Source organism: Pteropus alecto, unplaced genomic scaffold, assembly GCF_000325575.1.
Source record: "Pteropus alecto unplaced genomic scaffold, ASM32557v1 scaffold7, whole genome shotgun sequence".
Lineage (NCBI taxonomy): Eukaryota > Metazoa > Chordata > Mammalia > Chiroptera > Pteropodidae > Pteropus > Pteropus alecto.
Window position 1 is genome coordinate 9,223,388 of NW_006494614.1, and position 12,651 is coordinate 9,236,038.

Below are 12,651 nucleotides of genomic sequence, written 5' to 3' on the forward strand. Positions count from 1 at the left end.
AACCATATGATGATTGGGGTATATGTATATGTACATGTACAGCTGAGATTTTTGGCCTCCAAAAAGAAGAATGAGATCCAGCCAAAGCCCAAATCAGAACCTTTGGAAAGCTTCCTTACAGTCTGATTTCAGCTAATGTCTACACACTTTAACACATTGTCTAGTGCTTAGTGTAAAGACTGGATGTCAGACTCCTACCTGCTATTCTGGGCTCTGTTACTCACTACAAAGTATCTCATTCTTAGATCTTATGGATCCTGCAACAGATGTCAGGATTCGCTGCATTAGGGGTAAACTGCTGTTTAATTAATATTAGTAAGGCAAGTGAAAAAAGAAATCTTAATGGGACATAACGCAGTGATAGGAGAAACAGAATCCAGGTTGGCATTACTCAGTCAAAAACAGACAAACTGGAGGAGTTCCCAGAAGAGCACCCATGATAATCAAAGGATGGGAAGGGCTGACTGATTTCTAAAAGAAGAAGAAGCAGTATGTCCCATTATGCATGAAGTGGGGCCAACAGGGAGGGGGATGATAAGATTCAATAGGAATGTGAAGGCAAAGAGGAATAGAGTGGTGCTGGCATGACATAAGGAAGAATTATCCAGGAATAATGTAATAAAATCAAGAATATCTTTAGACAGGTTAAAGTCTAGCAACAACTTCATGGGAATGGTAGATTTTAGATTATATAATTTGCGAACAGATCTGATATGTTCTAAATGTCTTCTAAAACTCTCTGGGAGATAGATGTAGCCCAAAAAGCAAACGTCCATATTCATGTGACTGTCATAATAGCCTGCTTCATCAGCTTGGGGTGCACATATTGCCAAATCTTTATTTTCCCAAATCTGCCCTATTGTGAGGATATGAAGTCTTTCCTTGAGACCCCCACCACTCCCTTGCCCTGTCTTAGACCCAGGAAGAGACCATCTTCCTTGTGAACTGGAATCTGAGAGTTCATCTACTGCCTTGGCTTCGCCATTATTGATAACTGCCCCTACCTGGTGGGGTAGATCCTTGTCCAGTGCTGCTGTACCATCATCAGGCCCCTCAGTGGAACTCCACTCTGGGTTCCGAGGTGATATATTCTTTGTTTATACTCCCTTGCTCAGCCATGATTCCCAGAACAAACCTCTGGGCTAAGATAGCCAGGACTAGAGGAACTAATAGCATCAGCTCTATAAATTAGGTCAAAATGTCCTTCTAGGTTTGGATTCTCCATTTCCTAAAGGTAATTTCACTTCAAAGGACTTGTTCTTCTTGATTTACTCAGGGATACCATGATTTATACAGACAGATCTTCCTAACTTGGAAGCTATGGAATCCAGTGGTTGAAGTCCTAGTTCCTTCTCTCCCAGAAGGCTTTGGATTCCTCCTGTATATTGTCCATTCCATTCCCTGTAACTAGCTCTGCAACATCAACGACAATAAAAGAGGGTACAAAATCAATCTTTATAAGGTCAAAGTGTTAGTTTCTTCTCTCAACTAAAATGACAATATCCCACTCCCTATGATAAACTTGGTGTTACTTTTATAAACTCTTAGACTCATAGAATTGTAGATCTGTATGAACTTTGTTGGTCTTCTAGTCCATAGTTTTCATTTTACAAACATAGAAGCAGGTCCAGAAAAAGTTGGGTGATTTATTCAAAATCCGAAAAGTTAGTCAGTGCTGGAGCTGAACCAAAAGCCCAGGACCCCTAGTCCACTCCTCTTTCTGCCGAACCTCACTTTCATTTTTCTTTTGATTTTGTTTCATTTCATATTTCACTAAAGAACTTATGGCTTTGTATCCTTTTCTCTCTTTTTAGTGTAGGTGCGTTAGTAAAGATTAGAAAAATGAGATGTCTCTTATAAATATGACTCCTGCTTCTTATGAATTAAGCACACCATTTATATTCTAGAACATTAATTATTCCACCCAATTGAGTGCTACCTGCTAACAAAATGTTAGCAAATTGAATTCAACAATGTGTAAAAAGGCAAATAAATACATTATGATCAAGTGGAATTTATCCTAGAAATGTGAAGTTGGCTAAATTCAAAAATCAATTAATATTATTCACCATACTAACACACTAAAAAGAAAAACTATATGACTACTTTAATAGATGCAGAAAAGTATTTGTCAAAATCCAGCATCTGTTTCTGATTTAAAAAAAAAACTCCCAGAAATTAGGAATAGAAAGAAACTTCCTCAAGTCAATAGAGGCATTTATGATATACCTATAGCTACCATCATAACAATGAAAGGCTGAATATGTTCCCCCTAACATCAGAAACAAGACAAGGATATTTTCTCTTACCACTTCTAGTCAACATTGTACTAGAGGTTCTCGCCAATGTAGTAAGGCAAGAAAAAAAACTTGAAATCATCCAGGTTGGAAAGGAAGTAAAATGTCTCTATTTATAGACAACATAATCTTCTATGTAGAAAATCAATGGAATATACTCAAAAACGACAAAAAAAAAAGGTTATGAGAACTAATAAGGAAATTAGGCAAAGCTTCAGGATACACAAAAATAATACACAAAAATCATTTATATTTCTACATACTAGTAATGAAAAATCAGAAATTGGAATTAAAAAACAAATCTATTTATAATTGCATTAAAATGTTAATATATAGGTATTAATTTGACAAAAGATGTGACATTGTTGTAGGCAAAGGTTTTTTAGATACAACACCAAAAGCATGATCCATAAAAGAAAAAATTGCTCAGTTGGACTTCATCACATGAAAACTTTCTGCTCTTTGAAAAACACCATCAAGAGAATGAAAAGAATAGTTACAGAGTTGGAGAAAATATTTGGAAATCACATACCTGATAAAGGACTTTTATTCAGAATATATAGAGTTCTCAAAACTCGATACAGGCATACCTCAGAGATTTTGTGGGTTCTGGTCCAGACCACTGCAATAAAGCGAGTTATAATCTTTTTGCTGGTGGAGGGTCTTGCCTTTAATTTGTAAAAAAATGTAACATTTGTAAGAAGTGCAATAAAGTGAAGCACAATAAAACAAGGCATGCCTGTAATAAAGGGGAGAAGACAATGCACAATGGGCAAAGGATCTGAAATAGACATCTCTCCAAAGAATATAAGTAGATGAATAAGTACATGAAAGATGCTCAGTATCTTCAGTCATTAGAGAAAAGGAAATTAACATCACAAAGAGATACCAGAGTATACCTATTAGAATGGACAAAATTAGAATAAATGACCATACCAAGTGATGCTAAGGATGGGAAAGAACTGGAACTCTCATACACTGCTGTTGAAAATGTGAAATGGTACTACCACTTCAGAAAACAGAAGCAATATTTTCAAAAGTTAGACTTACACATACCAAAGGATTCATCTCTTGTACCCCTAGGTAGAATACACAAGGGAAATGAAAGGATGTGTTCATACAAAGATTTATACACTAATCTCTAGCAGCTTTATTTGTAGTAGCCAAATAAATGAATAAAAAACTGTGCTATATATCCATGTACTAAAACACAACTCAGCATAAAGGAACATACAATCGATGGAGGCAACAACTTGGATCAATGGCAAAATAACTATGCCGAATGAAAGAAGCCAGATGCAAAAAGATAAAATTTGTATGATTCCATTTATATAAAATATAGGAAATGCCAGCTAATATATAGTATCAGAGCAGACCTATGGTTTCAGGAGGTAAGGCAGAGAGAAGTGCAAGAGAAGGAGTATTAAGGGTCAAAGAGAGATTTTTGGTGATGAAGGATATGTTCACTGTCTTGATTGTGATGATGGTTTCATAGTTGCATACATATGCCGGAATATATCCAATTACACACTATAAATGTATGCAGTTTCTTGTATGTTAAAGCTGTTAAAAAATAAACAAGAATAAAACCAAAAGAAAGTAAGACTCACTATTTGAATTCATACGAGTAGTAAATGTTACTGGAAAACTATGTTATATAAATTAATTACAGACACTGTTTTTAAAAATATGTCAGCAGATACTTTATAAAGCAAAGAACCCTTTTGTAAAAGCAATCTTCACTGTTGAATATATCTTTTTTATGACTCCTATTGTGATATATTGTGTTTCCTTAAGGAGGATTTACATCAGATCTCCTGGGATAATGACAGCACAATCCCACTTCTTTTCAAGAGCTTTCATGAGCAACAATAGCATTGTGTTGGTTGTGCTTTGTCTGGAAGTGGCGGAAGGCAGCTGGAATAGCCGTCGTTATCTACTCTTTAGTACATAAACAGTTTAGTTCACTTCTTAAATTATGTATCGTGATTAGATATTTACTCTGCTTGTTATCTAAGCCAAATTTCAGCTTAGGAACTTAAATGTATTTAAATCAAGAAAGCGTTACAAATACTTCAAAATGATTCATTTCTTCTTAATAAAAAGCTCAATTAATACTTGAAATGGGACTGTGTATATGTGAAAGTTCCTTTTTAGTCAACCAGAAAAATAAAAACTACCAAGTGTTAAAGTTTGTATGTGTTTTAAATGCTTTGGGTGTTCCATTAAAAGATCTGGCTTTGTTTCCGTTGGGTAAAGGGACACAGTAAATGGGAAAGATAAAAGTCAGCCATAAAACACGACTGCCCAGATATGTTTCCTGAGCTCATTGCGCTGAGCATGAATATGCTAATGAGCATTTCTGCTCCTTTCTGCCTGGCTCATGGCAGTGAGACACGGGAACTATGAAGTTCTTTCTCATCTTCTCTCTGACTCAAATAGCTATGGTGACCCGGCCTGTCTTTCTTTCAGGGTGTGAACGGCATGTCTGTGGATGAGAAGCCTGACTCCCCCATGTATGTGTATGAGTCCACAGTCCACTGCACCAACATCCTCCTGGGCCTCAATGACCAGCGGAAAAAGGATATTCTTTGTGACGTGACTCTGATCGTGGAGAGGAAGGAGTTCCGGGCCCACCGGGCTGTGCTGGCTGCATGCAGTGAATACTTCTGGCAGGCGCTGGTCGGACAGACGAAAAATGACTTGGTGGTCAGCTTGCCTGAGGAGGTACAGTAGTTTGCTTTGTTTGTGTGTTTGCTAATGGAAGCTCATTGACTTGTAGACAACTGGCTGAATAGGAGCTGCAAGGTGGACCCTGTGCCACATCCCCACTCGGAGCTGATGTCCAAATCACCCACTTGTTTAGTTTGTGAATAGCCGGTTTCTATTTGATTCAAGTCTCACAGGAACGAATCTGAACAGAGCATCTTTCTTTAAAGGAACTGAACCCCACCTGTGGCTCACAGTCACTCATAGTTTCTAGTTCACTGACTCTTCAGGTTTTGAGTAGTTCAACCAAAGTTTGGTACAGTCCTAGATGTGGGATCTGAATCACTGGGACTGTTGCTATGATTTTTCTGTTTCAAATGATTGAAGGAGCACTAGATTTCCCTTGAGAGTTAAAGAATGACAGTATTCACAGCACCTTCCTTGCCTGGGGAGAGAAGTAAAAGCAAGCAGTAATTTTTACAGTTAATATAGTAAGATTCTAAGAAGTGTAAACTTGCTTTTCTCACTATTGTTGAAAAACCCTACTCAGGTTTCTTAATTACTTCAGTGAGTCCAGTCATTTCTGTCCTTTGGAGACACTGGTAGCTGGACCTGTTCTGTCCAAAGATGACATTTATTGGATGTTTTGAGCTTCAGGAATTCAAAGGATGGGCTTTACAATGACAAATCAACAGGTTGGTTACCCTTGGAACTGTGTACACAGTTCCTCTTCTTCCATCTTCCTGACTCCCCTTCATTTTCATGGGACTAAGGATAACACTGAGCGGTCTTAGGTTTTGTGTTCTGGGCCAGACTTGTTCCCTGTGCACTGGCCCAGCGTGCCACACTAGGGCCACCAGCATGGGCTATGCAGGCTGTGCCCTGTGCAACTCTCAGGGGTCAAGCTCACATTCTTAGTCTATGTGAGTAGAGCCCCAAGTTGTGTGGTGATCGACTGAGCAGCTCTTCACAGCAACTCTAGGAAAATCCAAAGACCCCATCACCCTGATGTGAGGTGCTAGTGAGTACAACTAGCATTAAACCCCAGGGTCACAAACCCAAATGCCTCCAGAGGCCTGGCAAATAATATAAATGAGTAAAGGGGGTATGTAAAAGATTGTAGGAAGTAGTGGGGCTGGCACCTGCTCCACAGAAAGGCATCCAAGTTCAACATAAAAAATAGAACAGACAAGCAAGACATGGGCATCAGAGGGGGTCACCGAATCCAGTCCCTTGTTAAGTAATATCTGTTGCAACTCCTGCAGAGCAGGAGAATGGCCAACTGGTAAAGTGAGGACTGCATGTGCACTCAGCATTTTCACAGTAATATTCTTTTTATGTACCCATATAGAAGGCTCCATTGCTACTCCTCACACCACTCTCAAGTAGATAACTAGAACGATCCCAATATCAGAAGTCAAAGGACAAACCAGTTGAGGACAGTGTGATTGGGGCTGGGGTAGGAAGGGAAGCTGTGCACCGAGTAATGTGAGATGGCGAAAGAATGGCAGCTGTGGTGTGACTGGGTAGTTGGAGCTGGATTGTCCTTATCTGCATTAATGGATGAATACACATCATTAGGTAAGATGATAAATATGGAAGTTCTCAGCATGGTCTCTATCCTATAGTAGGCATTTGTCAAATAGGAGACCCTTTTTTTTCTCTAGATGGGGAGCAAGAATGCCTTTTGAATTTACTCCATCTCTAGAATCCCTGGAAGTATTTGGAAAACTTAATTATCCAGAATGGTCTTGGGGAGGGGGGTGAGGCTTGCAGTTAATTTATTACCTGCATCGTTTGAGAGCCACTTCATTTATACATTTTTTACTTATTTTCAAAAAAAAATCGATTATATTGAAATATTTTTCCAGATGAAGCCAGATTTTATGTAATTCAGTTTCCCTTCAGTGATTTGTTGACACCATCTCAAGACCCCCAGGACCATGTACCCTAGGCCCCAGCCTGCCCCTAGTTAGTTCTGGGATGCTGACCTAGTCACTTAAACTCTATGAGCCCCAGTTCTTACCTGTAAAAATTCTGAAGTCCTTGAATTATTTACCATAATACAATGCCAAAGCAGTAAAATTTAAAGGAAACCAGGATATAAATGCATATAGCATAACCTAAGTCTTTCATAGATCAAATCCCTCATAATCACTTATTTTCTTGGGACTGGGCCAAGAAGGTCACTCTTTAAAATAAGAGGCACACTGTATAGTTGATACACAAAAATCTGCTATTTGACCTTTTTGATTGTGTTCCAGTGAAGTGAGAATTTGTGTTGTGTTTACGTTCTTCCTAGCCATGTAAAATGCTTGTGGTCCCTAAATCATCTGCATTTCCAGACCATTAAAACATTCTAGTTTCTCTTGTACCTGAAGCCTTCAGACATAATTAGATGCTTTTTTTCTTCCTGTGAAACATGCATTTCTATTGTCAGCTCTAATTATCTTGCTGATGGGGCGTGTAAGCCAGCGCCAGTGGCGTTTTCCTTTGTGGGTCTGTATTGTTTCTGAGGCCTCCTTCTAGGACCCCTCTCCCTCTGCTCAGAACACCCTCCTGTGGCCCCAGGTGCTGGACATTGTTTTCCTCTCCTTGCTGTGTACACATTGAGGTGTCCTTGCAGGCTCTGTGGCCATTGTCCTGCTTAGCTAAGTGAATGACTTCATGGAATTTGAATTAAGTGGTGAATAAACAAAAATCCCAAACGCTACCTTGGAAAGTAGCCGCCTGGAACTAACTGGCATTCGTTTCATGTGACGTCCTAAAAAGCATTTGATTAGCCCCTTGGAAATCTTTAAACCTCATCATAATTCCACCACTGAATTCAGATCAGCTTCTGGCCCTGTCCCAGTCTTATTCACACTTGGCCCACCTCTACACTCCTTGGCCAGAGAGCCATTGTGTTTCTCAGGGGCCAGCATGACTGAGTATGGGAGCTCCTCCTTGAACTATGAAACCCAGATACAGACTGTCACCCCTTCCGCTCTTCTTCTCAGTCATTTTAGGCCAAACTCCTGGCCTCCAGCTGCTGCCCAGGTATGCATTTCTACCCAGACTTCTGAGTACTGATGGGTAACATAATTACCAGCAAATTAGAGCCACTCACAGTGGCCCCTGTAGCCTCTTAACTGGAAGGGAGAGAGACAAAAATAGAGACCTCCTTTTAGAAGCCTAGAAATAATCGAATTGTCTTGCTTTTCCCCCCTAAAGTGGAATGACAGTCCCCAGAATTTATATGACTTGAGTGTTGGCTCCCCATTGGAAAACACACCCAGGAATGTGTGTCAGCTAATAGTAGGAGATACAAGGCATTATACTTAGTACTTTCGTTCAATAATGAAACAGATCATTTAATTTATAATTAGTAAGTGCATCTTGTGCTAAGAGATGAAGAGAAGGTGGTTGATGAGCCAAGCATTACAAGGCCATTATCCTACTGATCATTAGTATTAATGTTGGCTCAACGAATACATCCTTATAGTCACGGAAATCATTCAGGCTGGATGCTGACCATGCTGGAAGTGCATTACAGTCATGAAGTTCATTCTTACGGTGTGTTGAGTACAGAAGGCAGGAATGGGGTGTGCTTCCTTGGAAGACATGGAGCCTACAATGGGTTTACACATCAACACCATTCTTTTGGGGCTACTGGCTCCCTCCTAGAATGCTAGGGGAAGAGCAGCTGTTAAGAGGTTATTTCCAAAGTCTATTATCAAAAAGTCAAAAGATAAAAAGTGTTGGCAAGGATGTGGAGAAAAGGGAACCCTTATGCATTGTCGGTGGGAATGTCAATGGGTACAGCCATTGTGGAAAACAGTATGGGGGTTCCCCAAAAAATTAAAAATAGAACTACCATGTGATCCAGCAATCCCAATTCTGGGTATATATCTGAAAGAAATAAAATCACTACCTCGAAGAGATATCTGCACTCCTCTGTTCATTACAGCATTATTCACAATAGCCAAGATGTGGAAACAACCAAAGTGTCTATTGACAGATGACTGGATAAAGAAAATTTGGCATATGTGTACACACACACACACACACACACACACACACACACACACTTTGTCATTATATATATATATATATAATGGAATATTATTCAGTTTATATATATATGGAATATTATTCAGTCTTAAAAAAGAAGGAAATCCTGCTTTTTGAGACAACATGGGTAAACCTGGAGTGAAATAAAAAAAAATAAGCCAGACATAGAAAGACAAATATTGCATAATCTCACTTATATATGGCATCTAAAAAATAAAAGTTAAACTCATCTAACAGGAGGTACAATGGTTGGCACTAGAGGCTGGGTTTGGGGTGTAGGGCACAAGGGGAGATATTGATCAATGGGCACAAACTTTCAGTTATAAGTTATATTAGACTTTCAGAATAAGTTCTGGAAACCTATTAATAATAATTACTATGGGAGGTGCTAGAGATGTTAATTAGTTTGATTGTGATAATCATTTCACAGTTTATGCATATATCAAAACATCATTGTATACCTTAAATACACATAATTTTTATTCATCATAAATATTAAAAACTTTGGGGAAAAAGATTATTGCCAAGGCTCCACCACCTTGTTTCCCATGTCCTTTCACCCATGAGAGAAGGGAGAGGGTTCATGCAGAGAAGAGCCATAGGGTAGGAGTAAGTATGGCCCGTTTAGGTGGACCTTGTGCTTTCTTAGGTATAAATATATTTCAGACCTCCGCTTACTCACTCCCTATCTTTGTCTTTTGCTTACTGTCTATTTTTCACTTTCTTTCTCCCTCTCTCTGTCCCCGCCCTCAACATTTTAGGGCAGATCTTGTTTTTTTTCCATACTAAACAAAAAGGAAACTTACCCAGAAGGATTCTGAAGAAAAGGCATTCATTGTTAAGTCTTAATGACAGGGTGCAATAAAAAAATCTTCCTGCAGTAGTACTGCCAAGCATAGAGGCCAATAAGGAAATTGTGGAATCTTCTTGTCAGAAAGTTTTTAGAGGGTATGAAAGCTGTTAATGTCTCTGGGATGGCTTAGGTCCAGTCTTTCAAAGAAGCAATAAGACAGTCATGATTATGTTTGAACAACCTTTTTAGTATGTAAGAGTACTTAACCCTACAACACAGGATGCCAACAGCATTCTGAGCCTGAGTGTAATTGTGGGAGGTGAGATTTGGTGGGAAACAGTGGGTGAAGTCTTCGGGAAGTGGCATGACCAGGATAAAAAGAGCAAAACACTCACCCTCCCCAGAGCATAGTGCCAGCCCTTTGGCCTCACCCATTCACCGCCTAGACAAAACAATAAAGAAGATGTTGAGATCTAAGGAGCATCGGCCATAAGGGACTGGGACAACCACGATCTGGACGTTGGCACTAACTGCGTATAAGGTCTTGAGCAAGCCAATCAGCCTCTTTAGGCTTCTGTTTCCTCGCTCATTTATTTATTCATTCAATAAATATTTATCAAGGTCCTGCTATGTACCAGAAGGCGTTGTTCTAGGTGCTGGGTGAACCTAGTGAACAAAACAGAGCTTACTTTCCAGTGGGGGAGGAGGAGGAGAAACAGAAAATAAATATAATGTGTACTTTGTTAGAGGCCGTTGTGGAAAATAAAACAGAAGGGGGTTAAGGAAAGTCAGGGTACAGGTATTGCAACTTTAAATAGGACGGTCAAGAAAGGCCTTTTGGGGAGATGACTTTTGAGTAGAGACCCGAAGGAGGTCAGGGAGCCAGCTATGCTGACATCTGCAGAAGAAGTGATCTAGGTGGAAGGAATAGCAAGGAAGAGGCCCTGAGGCTAGAGTGGGCTTGGCAGGTTTGACACACGGGAGTGGAGTGAGCAAGGGGTAAAGTGGGACAGGACACATCAGAGGTAACAGGGCCAGGCTGTGTGCCATTTGGACACCCTACCTTTTCTTGGAATGAGCTTGGAGGCCATCGAAGGGTTTCACAGAAGAAGATCATTTTGACTGCTCTGTGAAAATGGATTGAAAGAGGGCAAGAGCAGAAGCACAGAAAATACTTAAGATGTCAACAACCCAGGCGTGACATGATGGCCTAGACCAGGGCGATAGCAGTAGAGTGATGATCAGTGTCAGATTCTGGTGATATATTGAAGGTATTATATTTTCTTATGTATTGGATATAGGATTAAAGAGAAAGAGAGAAGTTAAGGAGAGCTCCAAGGTTTGGGGCCTGAGCCATTGGAAAAGTGGAGTTGCTGTTAACTGAGATCGGTGAAGACTGGGCGAAGTAGGTTTGAAGAAGTGGGGGGTGGGGTGGAATCAGGAGTTCTATTTTGTACATATTAGTTTGAGATGCCTGTTAAATCTAAGTAGAGATGTCTAGGTCACAGGAGTATACATGGTTGGAATTCATGGGAGTATACATGGTTGGAATCTAGCCTGGAGATGGAAGTTTTTAATACCAGAGTATAGGGGATACTGAAAGCCACAAGATAGGATATAATCGCCAAAGAAATAAGTGTAGATAGAAAAAAAAAAAAGGTTCCAGGATTGAGCCTTGAGCTTTCCAGAATTAAGAGGTCAGAGAAAGAAAGAAGAACCCACAGGGTAGACCAAAAAGGAACAACTATCGAGATAGAAGGAAAAACAAGAAGTGTAGTGTGCTAGAAGCCAGGAAAAGAAAGTCCATCAAGGAGGGAGAGTGATCAACCATGTCAGACACTGCTGATACTCAACTAAGATGAAAACTGAACATTGGCTACTCAGCAGTTTGGAAGCCATCAGTGAGCACTTCTGGGAAAGCACTGGGACAAAGACCAATTCAATTGTGTTCAAGAAGGAATGGGGAAAGAGGGATTTGAAAAAGCCGATATAGGCTGCATTTTAAAAGCCTTTTGAGTTCAAGGGAGCAGAGAAGTGGTCTAGTAACTGGAGGGAAATGGCGTCAAAAGAGGTTTCATTTTTTTGTTTGTTTTAAGTAGGAAGAAATTCCAGCATGTATGCATTCTGTGGTAAAGATTAGCAGTATTCACCCATATCCAATTTTCTTCTTTTCGGGATACACAGGAAGACCAAATTTGTAGCCTGTGCTATGTGACTAGATCTAGCCAATGAAATGTGAGTAGAAGTCATGTGTCACTTCCAATCTGAGGCAGTTAAAAGTAGGTATGAGTTCTTCATGTTTTTTCCCATCCATTTAATTGATGTCAAAGAACTCCAAGATGGTGGAATGGCAGCCCAGGTCCCTGGGTCACTTTTGGAGGAGAGCCATCTGACTCAAATCAGACTCTGACATGAATGAGAAATAAACTTTTATATTTCCCCATTAAGATCTGGTGTTTATATGTTACCACAGCAGAGCCTAGCCCATGCTGACTAATACTTGGGCTGATGGGAAAGTTCCAAAAGAGAAAGAAAACTTGCTGATACAGGAGACGGAAAGCCAATTGCTAAACGAATGCCCTTGAGTTACTTACTTGAGAGAGTACAGGGTCTACTGACCAAGTGGGCAGACTCAACTTAGCAAGGTACATCCTTATCTGAACATGATAGAGCCAGGCCAAATGATCTCTGAAGTCCTATCCTATACAATGGGGTTTGTGAACCTATGCTATACCTTGAACTTTTCTAGATCCCTGCCAGAGGGAGAGAAGAAATTCTGCTTGTCAGAAAAAGAGAGGA

At 39.9% G+C, this 12,651-nt stretch overlaps 1 protein-coding gene across 2 annotated transcripts in view; it reads left to right on the top strand.

The window, feature by feature from the left end:
* Nucleotides 1-12,651, top strand: part of BACH2 (BTB domain and CNC homolog 2) — a 309,638-nt gene that overhangs the window by 229,372 nt on the left and 67,615 nt on the right. For both annotated transcript variants that reach the window (XM_025042865.1, XM_025042866.1), the window contains one exon: nucleotides 4,770-5,024. In XM_025042865.1, the coding sequence (XP_024898633.1) occupies nucleotides 4,782-5,024 (243 nt within the window). In that variant the 5' untranslated portion in view covers nucleotides 4,770-4,781. The remainder of the gene's footprint in view (nucleotides 1-4,769; nucleotides 5,025-12,651) is intronic.